Source organism: Schistocerca piceifrons, chromosome 1, assembly GCF_021461385.2.
Source record: "Schistocerca piceifrons isolate TAMUIC-IGC-003096 chromosome 1, iqSchPice1.1, whole genome shotgun sequence".
In the NCBI taxonomy this organism is placed as follows: domain Eukaryota; kingdom Metazoa; phylum Arthropoda; class Insecta; order Orthoptera; family Acrididae; genus Schistocerca; species Schistocerca piceifrons.
Window position 1 is genome coordinate 878,832,595 of NC_060138.1, and position 19,619 is coordinate 878,852,213.

At 42.1% G+C, this 19,619-nt stretch overlaps 1 protein-coding gene across 1 annotated transcript in view; it reads left to right on the forward strand.

Moving 5' to 3' along the window:
- The window catches only part of LOC124776180 (sodium-dependent serotonin transporter), a 470,801-nt gene that overhangs the window by 180,213 nt on the left and 270,969 nt on the right, over nt 1–19,619 (forward strand). Inside the window, exon 4 of the mRNA XM_047251016.1 lies at nt 6,630–6,840. Within this exon, the coding sequence (XP_047106972.1) occupies nt 6,630–6,840 (211 nt within the window). The remainder of the gene's footprint in view (nt 1–6,629; nt 6,841–19,619) is intronic.

Consider the following 19,619-nt stretch of genomic DNA (forward strand, 5'->3'; position numbering starts at 1 on the left):
GTTTAATTAGTTCTAAGTTCTAGGCGACTGATGACCTCAGAAGTTAAGTCGCATAGTGCTCAGAGCCATTTTTTCAATTAACTTTTTGGTCGCATATGCTTTCTTAAAATCCATTCACATTATGTGAGGCCCCTGTAAAAATCGTCCATCTGCACACGTCATCCTGTCACCTCTGAAAACTCATTTCCGCCACTTACACTACTATTTGTACTGCCATTCCTGCCTTCTCTTCCGTCTACGAATTCACCCCCTCTTTCCTCGACTACGGAAGTATTGTTTCTCGTAGCGGTTTCGCTTCTATCTACTGCGACGTTTACATTCTGTTCCGCTGCCTCACATACGGCTTCTCTTGGAACAGCTTGAACATTCGCACCGGTCGTTGCTCTCTGATAGCTTGTAAGTTTGCTAATGCCGGGCCCGCTGCCTGCTATCGGTGAATCACCGTAGAGCACACCTGTCGTTGAACAAGCTGCGTCACGCTTTTGCCACGCTACCGCTTTCCTGTTTCAATTCTCGGTGACTATTACGGCATAAGTTACTTCGTCGGGGCCGGTAAAGTCTGTCCGCGTCAGTTTGGCATTCAGCATCGGCGGTATTGTTTTCCGTATTGCTCTGGAAGCATTTCGTGCGGAAAAACCTCTACCGCGTCCGGCAGAGTTTCCTCTTCCTCTGTCCGTACCTCTACCTCTCTGAGTCACATTGAAGCGATAACCATCGCCGTCCTTTTGTTCGGCATGACTACAGCTGCTACTGTTAGTATTATTCTGTTGGTTATCCCTGTTTCCTCGCCAATGGTCTTCGTCTTCCAGCCTTTCTAAAAACGCTGAGAAGCTTTGGTGGTTGCTTCTTACGTATCTTTTAGAATCTTCTAGAAGCTTTTTCCATAGTTACTAGATAATTTCGGATTCTGATCGTCTACTTCGTAAGTGTGTCAACTTTCGGTACCAGTAGTCACAGAAATCTTTTAAAGAATTCCTGCCCGTATTATCATGGAGTATAGCCATGATAAACTCCCGCCATAAGCGGTCCTACTTTTGTTCAGACCAATATTCTTCTGTGAATTTTTGTATAAGTTCATTAAAAATCATATACTCAGTATTTAGGTTAAGTCCTCAGCTGTTGGCATCACCTTCCAAGACACTGATCATTGCATTTATCTTTACCAAATTAGATAAATAATTAGGAAAAATTCTTTCGCAATTCTTTACGAAATTTAAAGGATGCCATTCGTTATGCTTCTTGGTGGGATCGAACCGTTCCTCGCCTTCCTATAATTTGCTAAGTGGTGTGCTGTTACAAATGACACCAGGCCTGTCAAGTATTTTAAATTCAAAGTCAGAAATGTTTCCTTGATTTTGTGCAGAGTTTTGATCACACTTCTGTTCACATTCAACAAATTCTTTACTTAAAACTTTTCAGTATCTGAAACTGTTCTTCTGAAATGTGAGATTTCGTTTTTGCACTCGTTTATTACTACATTTTTTGGTTCACTCTCGTCAATACCAAAGGTTCTATTTTTCCTGTATGTTAATGATTTCAACATCAAACCTTTAATTAATATCATTAATTTGTCTCTGTATATATGCCATATTTTATTTGTGGAATTAATTTCATTTTACATGTCAGTGACAGTAGAACTTACAGTACCTAGTTTTTTATCTGCCTGTTCAATCTGTTGACTTAATTTTGTGTTATGAAACTTCATTTGACTTTTGAGATCACCAACCTGTCTTTTAATCTGGCTTTCAAGATTGATACCTTGAGCTTTAAGCTGGCTGTTAAGAGCACTGATATGTGTTTTCAACTGGTCTTTTTTTTTTTTCTTTATTGAGTTTCGATTCCCCCCGAAGGGGGCGGGCTGGCAGCAGCTTAGGGCGCCACTCTTCAGCCTACAGAATTTGTTTTAAAAAGATGAAGATAATAAATAATAAAAACAGGCGATAAAATCGGTGACTTAAATGGTAAAATGGAGGAAAATCGTGGAACTTAAAACATAAAACAAAGGGTTGATGATGCTAATAAAATACATAAGAAGCAGACAGGCAAAAGAGTAGACATACAATTAAAAAAACACGGCGACAGTCTGGTTTCTGTTTGCAAGAGATATAAAATTTACGCACAGCGACAGCATGGTTTCTGTTTTCAACACTTTGGAAAGACGAACAACACTGAACATTCACTTGAACACTGCACTAAAAAAAAATTGGTACGAATATGATATACCACAGCCGAGGGCAGATGAGGGGGAACCAGGACAGATGATGGGAAAGGAAAGGGGGGGGGGGGAAATGAGAGGAAAAAACGAAGTGGAGGGGAGGGGGGGAAAGGAGCCGATGGAGGACGAGAACCCATAAGAGGGGAGGGGGGGGGTGGTGAGCAGACGCGACAGGGCGTGGGCAAAGGCAGAGGATGGGTATACAAAAGGACTCAGGGTAGGGGGAGATGCAGAGAGAGGTTAGGTGGGGAGAAAACAGGATGGAAGTGGGGGGGGGGGGGAGAGGGAGCCCGAGGATAGGACAGGAAAGGAGGGGGGTGAGTATCAGGGTTGATAGGAGGGATAAATGGAGGGAGAGAGCACCATATGAGGGGTGAGGGGGAGTTGACAGAAGCCACCTTGGGAAAGGAGATGAAGGGTGTAGAGATGGAGGGTACAGGGGACACAACAGTAAAGGCGTGGCAGAGGGCGGGGATTGGAGAGGAGAGGAGCAACCAGGGGGTGTCAACTGGTCAGACATCTAACATCTTTAAATAGTCAGTCACACTCAACGTTTGTCTACATTCATGTTCTGACTCTACCTTATACGCTTCTTCCGGTTCTTTCTTTATTTGTGGCTAATCAAACATTATTTGTTCACATAATCTCTATTGACTACAAGGTCCTCATCTTTTGTGTCCTTTAGTTTTTCTTGTTTGATTCGAGATGCTCTCAACATTTCAATATGTTCATTTACATGTCTGTGATATTGTGTGTAGGCTAGCTGCCTGTCACTAGCGCCACCTGTTATATGTTCGCGTGAACTACTATTAAAGTTGCCAGCAGCATTGCCCACGGCGCCCGACACTATCTCTTTTCGGTCACTCAGTGTAGTCACTGCATTCACTGCTTTGTCCATTCTGAATGTATATTACAATTTACTTTTGTACACAATATCTACTGTTGTTCACTCTACTGGACTTGGTTGCACCCTCGCGCCACTGGACATTCACTGCTCGAACCACACTAGATTTTAACCAAATACTTATTGTATTTTATGATAGAGCACAGAGGTATTGGTGGGTTGGATTCCCTCAGTTCCAAGCAGAGGAATTACACTGTCTGGGCTACACTCAGGCTGCGCCGTTGCTGTCTGTTGGCCGCTGTCGTCCTTCCATTCATCTTTATGCCACTACCTGCCCCCGTTTTAGTTACTTTCCCACTTCGACGACTCCTGTCACCAGTGAATGCTGCCTTCAATCATGGACGCCCCCACTACCACCATCATCTACACCTCCCCTTCACCTGCCCCCACTGTAACCTTCTGGAGTGCTTCCTCTGGGCTTAAACCGTCTTCCACTTCCCCTACTCACAGTCTCCTCCCCTTCTATGTCTTCTCAAGCCTGTATCCCCACATGCTCCCTGCTCCTGCCCCTGCTCCTGCTGCTGTCGCCCACCGAGACGACTTTTCCCACCTGCCCCACTACGACTACTCCCACTTCCCCCACCCAAGTAACCGCCCACTGCACCACAGTCGCCACCACAGAGCTCCTCACCAGCCTACCCAGTGCTGCCGCCTCACAAGAGGGATCTGCCTCCCACCATATCCATCCAGTCCCTCATCCCTCCTCCCAGGTCACACCCACCAAAAAATCTCCCAAGCGCCCAAGTGGCGACCTCACCTCCACCCCCTCTTCCAAAAAACCATGACCTACCCCTCTTCCCTCTGATCCCGCCATGGATACCATTCCTCCTCTCGCCTCTCCAGCCCCCACCCTATATATCTTTGTCCTTGCCAACCCTGATCCGAAATTCCTAGATGCCTGCACCCTCAACCTTGAAATCCAGAAATACAACCCCAGTGCACCCATTACTCAATGTATCCCTTGCAGAGACTCTGTACCCATCAAGTCCTCCTCTCCCTCTCTCTATACTGATCAACTCCGGCACCTTCCCATATCACCTTTTGCCCCCATGCGTCCCTCACCCCTTTCCATACTTCCTCCTCGTTAGCCCCAGCCCCCTTGTAGTCCATCAACCCTCACCTCCGTGATCACAAATCCCCGTGGTCACAGAGGCAGAGGTGTTGGCGGAACTGAACGCCCATCCCGCACTGGAAATCTGTCCAGCCTGCCGTATTTACAACTCCTCTGACCCCACCTTCCTCATGCGTAGCTTTACTGAGTCCAACTCCTCCATGGATTATCTCCTCACACAGGGAGCCCCGATTTTCAACCGCTGCATGTACCACATTCCTCAACCGTAGCCCATGGACGAAATTTGAGCCCAATTACTTACAGGGTTCATCCAAAAGTTTACATTTCAGATACATTTATACTAAGACAATGTTTCAAACTGCAGTAATTTGCGTCCACATATTATATCGTTAATGGTTCGTTTGTAGACATATGGTTGATGGAACATTTTGCTTCTAGTATCGTATACTTGCACCAGTGTCACTTTTTGCTATTAATTTTGATCCATTCGCTATTAGTTTACACCCGGTGTATTTACGAGTCTGCCTTAATAGCTCAGAGGTCAGCGTGTCTGGCTGCTATCTGGAAGACTAAGGCTCGATTGCCGGTTCTACATAGGGCTTTTGCTTGGTGGGACGACTGGTCCTGGTACAATCAACCTCTTGAGACCGAATGAAAGATTATCTGAATGAAAAGTAGCGATTCCAAGGTCAAGAAAGTCGGCAACAGCCGGGAGAGTGGTGCACTGATCCCCTGCCCCTCCATGCCGCATCCAATGACACCGTTGGCAAAGAACGACAGGGCAGGCCGTTCGTCCCGACTGGCCCATCATGTCCAAGGAGCTCTCCTTTCTTCCGGCTATCCGCGAGCTATCCGCCGGATGCTTCTTAACCATCGTCAAGCTCTAACTAACTCGACTACCTCTTGACAATGGACGGAGAGGAGTCGGGCGAAACCTCGTGAATGCATAACCACTTGATTCGGCCTGAAAGTTGTGAATATTTTATTTGATCAGCAACGAAAATTACCCTGCCCCGCCAGGTTACGAACTGGCTACATCTTAGTCAAAAGTCTCTGCAGTGTCATGGGTTAGTGTTCACCAGTACAGAGGCGACTAAGTTATGGTCGCTGTTTAAATAGGTGTTGAGGGATTTCAAAACCTGGACTTTGGACCCTGAATGTCAGAATAATATGAATAAATGTAGACATTTGTACACCGACAGAAAAAAAAATCGCAACACCAAGAAGGTGTTGTGCGACAGACACATAAGTTTGTAGGCATGTCTCAACGTATGAAAGATGATGTCTGTTCACATTTCGCGCCAGTCGCTTAAGAGTCCAGAGGATCCAGATCAGCTTTGCTTCAAATACACTCTGTAACGGTTGTGAGCGTTAGTTACCCTTTGAAACTGGACGTGGTGAGTTGATGTTGGTCAAGAACGCCTTTAAGGCGGCAAAGACGCGATTATCAACGTTTCAGTGAGTTTGCACGAGGTAGTGTAATAGGGCTACGACTAGCGCGATGGTTCTTGTGCGATGCTGCAGAAAGACTTGTCGTGAATGCAGCCATTGTAGATTATTGCTAGCAGCGGCGGTGGCGAGAATGTGCAATAGCAAGAAAACCGGGCTTCAGATTCCCTTGTACCACTACCGAGAGGGAAGACGATAGTGTTGAGCATACGGCTGTGGCGCATCATACTACATCTACAGCAGCAATTTGCGCAGCAGTTGGCGCCACAGCAACACAATGAATTGTTGCAGATCGCTTACTTCATGGACAGTTCCGGGCCAGACGCCCTATAGCATGCATTCCACTGACAGCAGACCACCACCATTTCCGTCTTAGCAGTGTCAAGCGAAATCTCACTGGGGACAGTGTGATGGTCTGTTGTGTTTTCTGATGAAAGATGGTTTTGCATCGGTGCCAGAGACAGCCGTTTGTTGGTTAGAAGCAAACCAGTTGAGGGCTTGCAGCCAATCTGTCTGCGTGGCTGTCTCCAATCGAGCCCAAATGGGACATCGTCGGTCCCTGTATTCATCGACCGTGTGCAACAGGCATGGACCTCCATCCCACACACTGACATCCAGCACCTGTACAACGAATTGCATGCACTTCGTCATGCTTGCATTCAACATTCTGGCGATTACACCGGTTACTAATGTACTAATGTACTTGCATTTCACATTTCCAACGGCTTATCTTGCGCTTACATTAACCAGTGATCTTGCAATTTATCACTTAAATATGTTGCATAGACAAATGTATACCCGAAATTTCATTACTCTACATTAATTATTTTTGGTGTAACTATTTTTTATCGGCAGTATGTTATTATGGAAAGCCTTTGGGCTTTTTTTAAGAAGGTGGAGCGCCGAGATACACAATATACGGTACACTTGTTCCGGGCAGGGGAACAGCTTGGGGCGGACTGTAACGGAGCGTGGTGGCGTTGTTGCAGGTGTGGGCTACGCCATCTGCCTGATCGACGTGTACATGGGCATGTACTACAACACCATCATCGGCTGGGCGGTGTACTACCTGTTCGCGTCGTTCCGCTCGGAGCTGCCGTGGACGAGCTGCGACAACCCGTGGAACACGGCCGACTGCACGCCCGTCTTCTCGCTCGCGCGCACCAACCGCTCCGTCAGCCCCGCCCGCGAGTTCTTTGAGTGAGTACCATCACCACCACCATCACCACTCCTCTTCTATCAGCCATGCTTCTCTTCCCGACCGTAAACTGCACGCCACATTACTTTATTACGAAGTGCATTTCATGCCTCGAACACAAGAAGAGCAAGAGTCATTTTAATGAGACAATGGGCTAGAGTACATTCACCTTGAAAAGTTAATCGCAAGATTCTCACAAGTCGTCAGTAATACCTTACGACGTAACAATCACACTAAATATCATGTGGTCTCAGTAATCGGTACATAACGAGCAACTGCGTTACGACCTGTCACTTGGTCAATGAAACATACTAATTATATGACTGCTTGGTGTCTGCTCTTTCGGACATGTTCGAAGGAACAGACATCACGCGGAATACTCAGCTGTTAATATGTTATACATAAATTGAAGACGGAGAGGGTAAGAAAGGACAGGAAACGGAGAGGTTCACTGCTGTCAGCTGCAACGGGACATTGCGCGGAATCAGCGGCGATGAGGGAAAATGTGTACCGGACCGGAATTCGAACCCAGGATATCCTGCTTACCAGACAGGTGCATTAATCACTGCGCCATTTGCGACACAGTGTTAACGCAATTGCGCAGACTGTGTCGGCAAGCCTCACTGCCGATCCACATTACCATTGATCCCGGGTTCGAATCCTGGTTGCGTACACGTTTACACTCATCGCCGCTGATTCCGCGTAATGTCCCGTTGTAGCTGACAGCAGTAATCCCCTCCCCTCCCTTTCCTTTCGTTTCTGCCCCACTCCACCTTCAATTTATATATAAGGTATTAAACTGCTGCAGATTCCGTGCGGTGACTGTTCTTGCGAACATGTCCGAAAGAACAGACACCACGCATTCATATAACCTGATAGGCCTAGTTGGGTGGGTGAGGATGCACAGATACGTTCAGCTTCCTGTGGGAATCTCCGCGAGCGAACATGGAGGAAATGGACAGGAAATGGGAATACGTGGCGCTCTATGGGAATGTGGATCGGTAGTGAGGTGTGCCGAGGTAGTCCGCGCAGTTGCGGTAACCCTGTGTCCCGGATAGCGCTGTGGTTAACGCACCTACCTCGTAATCAGGAGATCCTGGGTTCGAATCCCTGACCAGTACACATTTCGCTCGTTGCCGCTGATTCCGCGTAACGTCCCGATCAGCTGTCAGCAGTGACCCCCTCCGTTTACTGTCCTTCCTTCCCCTCTCCACCTTCAATTTACATAGAACCATAACAAAATCTTTAAATGATAAAATATCACCAGGTGGATTCTTCTGTGGCTTAACGTAGGTATTTAACCTGCGAATCATAATATTCTGTTAGAAATGTAATATCTCTGAATAGTCGATGAATTATTCTGACACAATTCTACCCCTGAATGACGTTTACAAATTTTCTATCTTCATACTCGCAGAATCCATGCGCAAAATAGTTTCATACAATAGCTATGCCATGAGCGCATAATTATTCTTTGTAGTACTCTCTCTGGTGGTTGTTAGAAAAAAAAAGTTTCCGAGATTGTCTTCGTGCCGATTAGCCTGAGCTTGGTTTGAAGAATTGTAATCTAAATATTGAGATTTATGACAAAAGATAACTGAGACGAAATTGTACGATTAAAAGGGAAATATACATATATATTGCTCCTTCATACAAAAGGTGTGTATTTGACATTTGAGAATTAATTATATTCATCGATGTATTGCGTAGTTGTTAATCAGAAGGGAACTTCCGAAAGACTGGAAACGAAACTGCATTTAATAATCCAAGAGCTCCATTACTTCTTCGGAAGGTTAAACTTCATCAAAGCCAAATATCCGCTTGATCTGAGGTTTCCCGACTGATTGTACAACGCTTCCAAGATTACGAGGCATTTTATTTGTACAGATTAGCAGACTGCCGCAAAGCACGAGCCTCCAGAGAAGAAGAATCATCGCCTGATTTCATTCTAACAAGTAAAATTTTTGAATCATTTTGAGTGACTGAGCTATGACTGTGTTTCCTATCATGAATGATTGATTGCTCGAACGAATTGAGAACTACATAGATAGGAGGAAAAATTACAGAAAGTTAAATATTTATGGAATATATAGTTCAGAGCAAGCCTTTAAGAAACTGAATACACAAAGTTATCACAGTCTACTTTGGTAGTACGAAGAAGGACATCATAGCATCTGTATAGAGAGATATTGCAGTGGTAGTCCGTAGGGTTCAATCATTGGTCCACTAACTCTTCTCGCTTTCTGTTATATAATCTCCCATTTTATTTCAATCAGCAGGAAAAATTAGTCATGTTTGTCAAGAATGCAAAGGATGCAAGGAAAGGGGCATCAACAGAGAAAATAGTTAAAGATGATTTTGTGAAAGTTACTAATATATTTTCCACAACTGGGCTGGCTTTAAACTTCGAAAAAACACAGCTTTTTACTGTCATTTCTTATTAACTAGTATACCAACCTGAAATAGCAAAAGAAGGAGAAACTTCGAAGCTTTTAGGCATGCTTACTGACATAAACTTAAACTGGAAAAACCACATAGCACATTTACTGGCACGTTTAGGTTCGGAGTCGTTGCCATAACAATAACTGCCAATTTTGGGAACACAGAAGTAAGTAATTTGACGAATTTTACATACTTTCATTCATTGATGTCTTACTGTGTAATATAGAGAGGTACTTCTCATTTAGACAGTAACCATTCACTGCTCGAAAGAAAGGAACTAGATTATGAGTGGCGTTCACACACGTAACAGCTGGAAATATTAACCACAGCCACACAATACTTTTATTCACTTATGAAATTTGCTATCAACAATCCATCAAATTTTGAGAGCAAGAGAGATATTCATACTGCACGCTAGAAGGAAAAATGGTTTGCATTACCCCTTAATGAGTCCAACTACGACACAGAAAGGGGTTAAATATCCAGCTATTAGCCTGTTTGACGACCTAAATTAAAATAAAATATCAGACAGATGTCAGAAGTCATTTCAAATGGAGATTAAAGGTTTTTCTTCATATCAACACCCTCTCTACCACGTGAGTGGAAAAAGTCATTTTAAAGAAAAAACCTGCATATGGCAAGCATGTAGCCATATACAGGGTGATTCAAAAAGAATACCACAACTTTAGGAATTTAAAACTCTGCAACGACAAAAGGCAGAACTAAGCACTATCTGTCGGCGAATTAAGGGAGCTATAAAGTTTCATTTAGTTGTACATTTGTTCGCCATTTCAGCCAATAAAGTTTTTGGTCCCATTTTCTTCGAAGGTGCTACTGTAACTGTACTACAGTATCTGGAGATGTTAGAGAATTGGCTGTTACCTCAGCTCGAACAAGAAGCACAACAATTCATATTTCAGCAGGATGGAGCGCCACCACATTGACACTTATCTGTCCGTAACTACCTGAACGTCAACTACCCGAGGCGATGGATCGGCCGCCAGGCAGCCCGTGACAGAGCACTTCATCACTGGCCTCCAAGAAGCCCTGATCTTACCCCCCGCGATTTTTTCTTATGGGGGTATGTTAAGGATATGGTGTTTCGGCCACCTCTCCCAGCCACCATTGATGATTTGAAACGAGAAATAACAGCAGCTATCCAAACTGTTACGCCTGATATGCTACAGAGAGTGTGGAACGAGTTGGAGTATCGGGTTGATATTGCTCGTGTCTGGAGGGGGCCATATTGAACATCTCTGAACTTGTTTTTGAGTGAAAAATAACCTTTTTAAATACTCTTTGTAATGATGTATAACAGAAGGTTATATTATGTTTCTTTCATTAAATACAAATTTTTAAATTTGTGGTATTCTTTTTGAATCACCCTGTATATAAAGGCGCGTGCGTGTGCTTGTGCTGTGTTTGTTTGTTTTATTTTAGCGCTCAAAAACAAGTAAGGTCATATGTGTCCATATCAGAACCGTAGACGGCTAAAAACAGGGACTTGGAGAATGGTCCATAAAATACGCCATAGATTCAACGGAGTTCCTGAGCTAAAGATTAAATGTCCTCCATCATATTTGCTAAGATGGATAAAAAGTAAAACGCGGTCAACACCCAGCGCGTCGTTCTCTAAAAAGACCGATAACTCAGACGACAAATATAAATCAGGACGTAAGTGGGTAAAAGGGAGGCATTCCCTCAGTAAATGGCGAACCATCAAAGATTGAGGGCAATGAGCACAAAGGTGTTGGGGTTTACCACTTAAAATGGCGATGACTAAAGAGATAGTACCCAATACGCAACCTAGCCCAAAAGATGTCCTTGCGAAGAGAGGGCTGTGTGTGTGTGTGTGTGTGTGTGCGTGTGTGTGTGTGTGTTTGTGTGTGTGTGTTTTGTGCATCTGTGTACGGATATGTATTTTTCCTGTTGATGCGTTCCACATCATAGCGTTCATCGGGAATATGATCTATGGAACAAGTAGCTAGCTAACTCATTAACTAACCAACCAACTCCATTATCTGAGCAGTACATCAGTGGTCCTACATTAGAAAGTCTGTTAATTCTTTTAAGTTCTCACTCTCCTGTGTTACCGATTTTCCGCATATTAAACAACATAAATAATAACAGTCGGGCCGCATCGTCACTTCCATTCCAAGTTAAAGTGTTGCTCATTTCGTAAGTTGCTAGACTAGCTCGTGTACAATACGACACAACACGAGGAATATTCTTAATAAAGTATAGATTTGTTTAAACCAGCCATTGGATTCAGCTTTGACTTTACTACATCATCATAAATAAGCAATACCAATAAGATGTCGATTTTAATTGATGAATATACCATCCGTCTTTCATGTTAGGCAAGTAAAAGATTAGTTTGAACATAGGTGTAAACACATTCTAATCAAAGATATGAATAAGATTCACTCTTACCACCAAAAATATGTCTACGTAAATACTAACGGAAAAAATTGCAGCACCAAAACAGAATTAATGTAGAGTAACGAAATTTCGAGAATACATACACGCTGCAAAGATCGTGAACGGTAGTTACTTTTGAATCTGGACGTGGCAAGTTAATGTTGCTCAAGAATGCTTTTAAGGCGAGAAGACTGAGGCTGAACGAGGGCGTGCAACAGGGCTACGAGAAGCTGGATTTGCATCCTCACAGTGGCGCGAATGGTGCGAAATTTGAACGGAAATCCCTTTCAGATGTAGAAACGTGCCCGCCAACTTTCGTTTACGTCGCACAACTTCTTCTTGGTGTTGCGATTTCTTTTTCCGTCAGTGTACTTCCAAATTCGAAACATTTTGGCTCATTTTTACCAAAGATGAGTTTCAGTGGACATAATACGATTATTTTATCTTTGTGGCAAAAATTATGCTTGGAATGACAACTCGAGTGGTTCCAAAACCAACGACACAACTTAAACCAGGCTATGCACATGGACATAAGTGGACGACGGTGTTTTTCGGAATTGTGCGGTCAATCCAGCAATAGCAAACGGTAGCTTATAATGACGCAATGACATTGACAACACTAGTTTCCGTCGTATCTCTTACATATTCATCATAGTCATCTGAATTTTCTTCCTCTTCTTCTTCTTCTTTTTATTGTAATCTTCGTCCGGTTCTTAATAAATAACTTTTCCAGACATCTCTCCAGATTACTGTCTTTACAGTAATACTAAATTGCTAATTACTAATTAAATAAAAAAAATTACGAACAGAGAGACGAAAGCGAAGAAAATACAGATTAGTGTTAAATGAGTTGTAATAAAGGATAAGATTCATTAATACTGATTATTTTTCATGTCGAAGCGGGAGCATCTAATAGGCGCTGCTCATGCATGGTTGTTTACATCTTTGTGCGGGTTTAGTGACATCTCTGAGCAGTCAAAGGGACTGTGTCTGTGATAAATATCCATAGTCAACGTTTATCTTCAGGAGTTCTGGGAACCAGGGTGATTCAAAACTTTTTTGATGTATGTATAATCAGGAAAAACATGGGTTATTGAGTAGCCAAGATTCACATCAAAGAATACTTGATGCAGTCAGTCAAACGTCAGACTATTATTTTACCTCATGTGGCCAGTAATTAGCATCTAGTTATATTTCATCCTTTAGTTTGGGCACTTCTTAATATTTTACCCATAATTTCATCATACTTCTAACAAATACCACTGTTTACTTCATCTCTTTGCTTCTTTCCGTCAAATATTCCATACATTCTTATAAGTTCATGTTATTTAGCTCAGTCGCCCTACTTAACCATTTGTCACCTTTTCCCTACCTTATCACTTCTCACATTTGCCCTACCTAACCAATTCTCATCTCAAATTCATCTTTGTAGCCATTTCCTTGCTCACGTATATGTTGTACAACTTCCTTTATTACCTTTCTCCCTTTGCTTCCTCCTTACACATTTTTTATGACTTATCACATCTTTCACGACTTATGAGACCTCACAACAGTAATACTCTTAACATAATTACTATACTAATGGCGCCACATCCTATAGTAACAATTTATACATAGAATATGCATTATGAAGGATGTGAATAAATAATGTAAGTGTAAGAGTCAAATATAACCCAAAAATTCCTTAAGATAAAGCAATGCATGGTATTACTTTACAACGTATGTAAATACATGAAGAGAGTTAGTCTGCAATGTCACACACGTGAGTAGACAAATATTTATAAAAGACTCTTATCCTATGTCATGGTAAAAGGAATAGAGCTAAATAGTAAAAAAAGAAGTTATCATTAGTACCCCATATACTTCCTGTATATTTTCTCTTGTTGCTTCTTTTTTTAACTTTCTTTATTTTAAATATATTATCTGTCCAAGACAATAATTTTCGAATGAAGTATGTATTCAAAAAGACAGAGTAAAGCTTCACGTGATCTTCACACATAACATTGGTCTGATCAATGCAATGCTTAACAAAGTGAACAATGATTTGAATGGGCTACAATATTAACAGAGAATTTCTATAAAACCAAGCAGTTTAATGAGTTGATATCCTAATGCATGACTCAGGGAAAAGGGGTCGTGGGGCGGCGGACTAATTTTAAGAGTAAGAAATATTGTATTGCTGCTTCGCCGTCTTTTTACTAGAACCTAAAATCTATTTCTGTGGCAATTTTGTCATATGATGACATGATGGAGACCGTGGCTGTTGTTTGAAGACAAATGTCGATGGTGTTAGGACAGCAACCAGCCACAAATTTACTTTCAGTTCCTTTATTCAAAGGATACCGTTACCGGTTTCGAATCGTTGTGATTCATCCTCAGACGGTTTACACGTTTTCTTTATGACATTTGGTGTGTTTTTACAGATTAATTGTCCTAAAATATAAATAATACATAATTATAAACACGCCACACACAGATCGTTGCGTTACAGATTTTCGTTGCATGTGACATACGTGAAACGTCGGTTTCGAGTGTTTGTTTTCATAACATTCGTCCAACAAATGTAAATGCATTCCCAATGCATCCTTGTTGTTGCACACGTAAATAGTTCTCACTGTTGGATGAATGTTATGAAAACAAACACTCGAAACCGACGTTTCACGTGAGTCACATGCAACGAAAATATGTGACGCAACCATCTATGTGTGGCGTGTTTATAATTATGTATTATTTATATTTCTTTGCATGGAGAACATACTGACCATAGTTTCCAGTCCGATAATCCACATTCCTCTCGTGCTTACTGACAGAAATGTTTCTACTCTCTATTTACTCATCGGTGTCAGGAACTATGATTCTAAATTAAAGTTTTGCGTTCTAACTGATTCAATTACATTCAGAAAAAGTTCACACGCAAAACATAGTAATGTCCCTGGTAATGACAATAATAATGTCCCTATTATAAACAGCACTAGTTGCAGTTCAGAGGCGACCCTAACTTCTGATTATCAAAGTTAATTGCCCGCCCCAAAAGTGGAAAATAATCTCACCACTTGCCTCTCGGTTTTGTTAACATAATGGGCGGCGCACAAACAGCTATTGCCGCAAAATCTAAGCTATCCAGGACGGTGTACAGTCCACGCAAGTTTACTTCCTATTTGTACCGAAAACATGCATTTACTTGTAGCCTGGCTGTGACGCCATCCGAGGCATGGTGTAAGTCGGCGTTTGACTGACGCGGACAGGGTGATGCTCGATGTGAAGTGAAGTGTCTCTTCAGAAATCCAAACGATCCATGATGGTGTACAGTCCTCGCGAGTTCACTTTCTACTCTTACACGCGTTTAGTACCAGACTGGCTGTGACGTCACCCGAGGCAGTGTGTAAGCCGGCTTTTCACTGACACGAACCGTATGATATGTGGGTGCAAAGTGAAGTCACTGTCTCTCAGGCTCTATTTATATATGGGCGCAGCGGACGGCCGAAGGGAACATCTGCAGCCATCTGCTGTATGCTCAGATAGCAGTATCTAAATGGTCGCTTTCTCCGACATATGTTATTTAATAACTCTGTCACGAATCAATTTAGAGTCTTCGTAATTTCTATGTGAGTGGAGTTAAGTTGGATGTAATTACAGCTCTACTGCATTTAAACTTTGCCGGGAAGAATTTGTCGAATGGCACCGACAGTAGAACATGACCTATGAGCTACACCTTTAAGAGACCTTGAATGGATTGTTATTTACATTAAGGTCTTGAAACTTGTTACATCTTCACTATTTAATGGATGTAATCAAGTACTGTAAACAGAACTTTCTTCCATTAATATAAATGATACTTCACTACAAATAAGGACATTTTGTTCCAGGTTTTGTTTCTAGTAAATTACTTAAAAATGTTAGAGATAGCATAACGGGATCACATAGCTAAGGTTTTTATATCTGACACTTCATACCAATTTTCATCTTTCTAAGTCTATTATTTAGAGCCTTCAATTCTTCGCGAAAACACCGATTTTGACTAAATTATTGCTCCGATCAAGTTGAGACTTTGACATACATTTGCACGTTCGGAACAATTTTTGTTTTTCTAGTTTTATTATTCAGCGCCACTTGTTTTTTATTTAAAACGATGTACTTCCTGAAACATATTCATTTGATTCCTCTAAGATTTAACAATTTAAACATTAATATACTGAAGCAAATTTTGAGAAAGTTTGGAAAAGCTACTTTACTTTTTAATTTCCTCTTAGGTTAGGGTTCAGACTTGTATGCCACGAACCGGCGCGTTATGATGACGTGCCGTTAGTAACAGTGAACAGGGTAAGTCCTGCACACTCGCTCGCCTCTGTATCTCTCAAATGATAGAGCACGTGTTTCGCCAGAGGGTCGTCTCTCTCTCTCAGCTCTGAATCAAGTTAACTAACTGACAATAATTATTCTAAATAAATAGCTGAGCAGTGTTGCAGTCTCATTTCAGACTTCTTCTCGTCAGAAATAGTAACATTATTCAAATTTTATATTCTCTGCGCTTTCCATATATACATCATATTCATCCTTGCTGTCCTTTACAATAAATCTTTCTACATCTGATACCCTCCCCCCGTGAACCATGGACCTTGCCGTTGGTGGGGAGGCTTCCGTGCCTCAGCGATACAGATGGCCGTACCGTAGGTGCAACCACAACGGAGGGGTATCTGTTGAGAGGCCAGACAACCGTGTGGTTCCTGAAGAGAGGCAGCAGCCTTTTCAGTAGTTGCAGGGGCAACAGTCTGGATGATTGACTTATTTGGCCTTGTAACATCAGCCAAAACGGCCTTGCTGTGCTGGTACTGCGAACGGCCGAAAGCAAGGGGAAACTACAGCCGTAATTTTTCCCGAGGGCGTGCAGCTTTACTGTATGGTTAAATGATGATGGCGTCCTCTTGGGTAAAATATTCCGGAGGTAAAATAGTCCCCCATTCGGATCTCCGGGAGGGGACTACTCAAGAGGACGTCGTTATCAGGAGAAAGAAAACTGGCGTTCTACGGATCGGAGCGTGGAATGTCAGATCCCTTAATCGGGCAGGTAGGTTAGAAAATTTAAAAAGGGAAATGAATAGGTTAAAGTTAGATATAGTGGGAATTAGTGAAGTTCGGTGGCAGGAGAAACAAGACTTTTGGTCAGGCGAATACAGGATCATAAATACAAAATCAAATAGGGGTAATGCAGGGGTAGCTTTAATAATGAATAGGTAAATAGGAGTGCGGGTAAGCTACTACAAACAGCATAGTGAACGTATTATTGTGGCCAAGATAGACACGAAGCCCACGCCTACTACAGTAGTACAAGTTTAGATGCCAACTAGCTCTGCAGATGACGAAGAAATTGAAGAAATGTATGATGAAATCAAAGAAATTATTCAGATAGTGAAGGGAGTCGAAAATTTAATAGTGATGAGTGCCTGGAATTCGGTAGTAGGAAAAGGGAGAGAAGGAAACGTAGTAGGTGAATATGGATTGGGGCTAAGAAATGAAAGAGGAAGCCGCTAGGTAGAATTTTGCACAGAGCACAACTTAACCATAGCTAACACTTGGTTCAAGAATCATGAAAGAAGGTTGTATACATGGAAGAACCCTGGAGATACTGACAGGTTTCAAATAGATTATATAATGGTAAGACAGAGATTTAGGAACCAGGTTTTAAATTGTAAGACATTTCCAGGGGCAGATGTGAACTCTGACCACAATCTATTGGTTATGACCTGTATTAAAACTGAAGAAACTGCAAAAAGGTGGGAATTTAAGGAGATGGGACCTGGATAAACTGACTAAACCAGAGGTTATACAGAGTTTACAGAGTTTCAGGGAGAGCATAACGGAACAATTGACAGGAATGGGGGAAAGAAATACAGTAGAAGAAGAATGGGTAGCTTTGAGGGATGAAGTAGTGAAGGCAGCAGACGATCAAGTAGGTAAAAAGACCAGGGCTAGTAGAAATCCTTGGGTAACAGAATTTAATTGATGAAAGGAGAAAATATAAAAGTGCAGTAAATGAAGCAGGCAAAAAGGAATACAAACGTCTCAAAAATGAGATTGACAGGAAGTGCAAAATAGCTAAGCAGGCATGGCTAGAGGACAAATGTAAGGATGTAGAGGCTTATCTCACTAGGGGTAAGATAGATACTGCCTACAGGAAAATTAAAGAGACCTTTGAAGAAAAGGGATCCACTTGCATGAATATCAAGAGCTCAGATGGAAACCCAGTTCTAAGCAAAAAAGGGAAAGCAGAAAGGTGTAACGAGTATATAGAGGGTCTATACAACGGCGATGTACTTTAGGACAATATTATGGAAATGGAAGAGGATGTAGATGAAGATGAAATGGTAGATATAATACTACGTGAAGAGTTTGACAGAGCACTGAAAGATCAGAGTCGAAACAAGGCCCCGGGAGTAGACAACATTCCATTAGAACTACTAACGGCATTGGGAGCGCCAGTCCTGACGAAACTCTACCATCTGGTGAGCAAGATGTATGAAACAGGCGAAATACCCTCAGACTTCAAGAAGAATATAATAATTCCAATCCCAAAGAAAGCAGGCGTTGACAGATGTGAAAATTACCGAACAATCAGTTTAATAAGCCACAGCTGCAAAATACTAACGCGAATTTTTTACAGACGAATGGAAAAACTAGTAGAAGCCGACCTCGGGGAAGATCAGTTTGGATTCCGTAAAAATATTGGAACACGTGAGGTAATACTCACCCTACGACTTATCTTAGAAGCTAGATTAAGAAAAGGCAAACCTACGTTTTTAGCATTTATAGACTTAGAGAAAGCGTTTGACAATGTTGACTGGAATACTCGCTTTCAAATTCTGAAGGTGGCAGGGGTAAAATACAGGGAGCGAAAGGCTATTTACAATTTGTACAGAAACCAGATGGCAGTTATACGAGTCGAGGGACGTGAAAGAGAAGCAGTGGTTGGGAAGGGAGTGAGACAGGGCTGTAGCCTATCCCCGATGTTATTCAATCTTTATATTGAGCAAGCAGTGAAGGAAACAAAAGAAAAATTCGGAGTAGGTATTAAAATCCATGGAGAACTGATAAAAACTTTGAGGTTCGCTGATGACATTGTACTTCTGTCAGAGACAGCAAAGGACTTGGAAGAGCAGTTGCACCGAATGGATAGTGTCTTGAAAGGAGGATATAAGATGAACATCAACAGAAGCAAAACGAGGATAATGGAATGTAGTCGAATGAAGTCGGGTGATGCTGAGGGAATTAGATTAGGAAATGAGACACTTAAAGTAGTGAAGGAGTTTTGCTATTTGGGGAGCAAAATAACTGATGATGGTTGAAGTAGAGAGGATATAAAATGTAGACTGGCAATGGCAAGGAAAGCGTTTCTGAAGAAGAGAAATTTGTTAACATCGAATATAGATTTAAGTGTCAGGAAGTCATTTCTGAAAGTATTTGTATGGAGTGCATCCATGTATTTAAGTGAAACATGGGCGATAAATAGTCTGGACAAGAAGAGAATAGATGTTTTCGAAATGTGGTGCTACAGAAGAATGCTGAAGATTAGATGGGTAGATCACATAACTAATGAGGAGGTATTGAACAGGACTGGGGAGAAGAGAAGTTTGTGGCACAACTTGACTAGAAGAAGGGATCGGTTGGTAGGACATGTTCTGAGGCAGCAAGGGATCACCAATTTAGTATTGGAGGGCAGCGTGGAAGGTAAAAATCGTAGAGGGAGACCAAGAGATGAATACACTAAGCAGATTCAAAAGGATGTAGGTTGCAGTAGGTACTGGGAGATGAAGAAGCTTGCACAGGATAGAGTAGCATGGAGAGCTGCATCAAACCAGTCTCAGGACTGAAGACCACAGCAACAACAACACATCTGATACAATCACAAGTCAAAACAGCACTT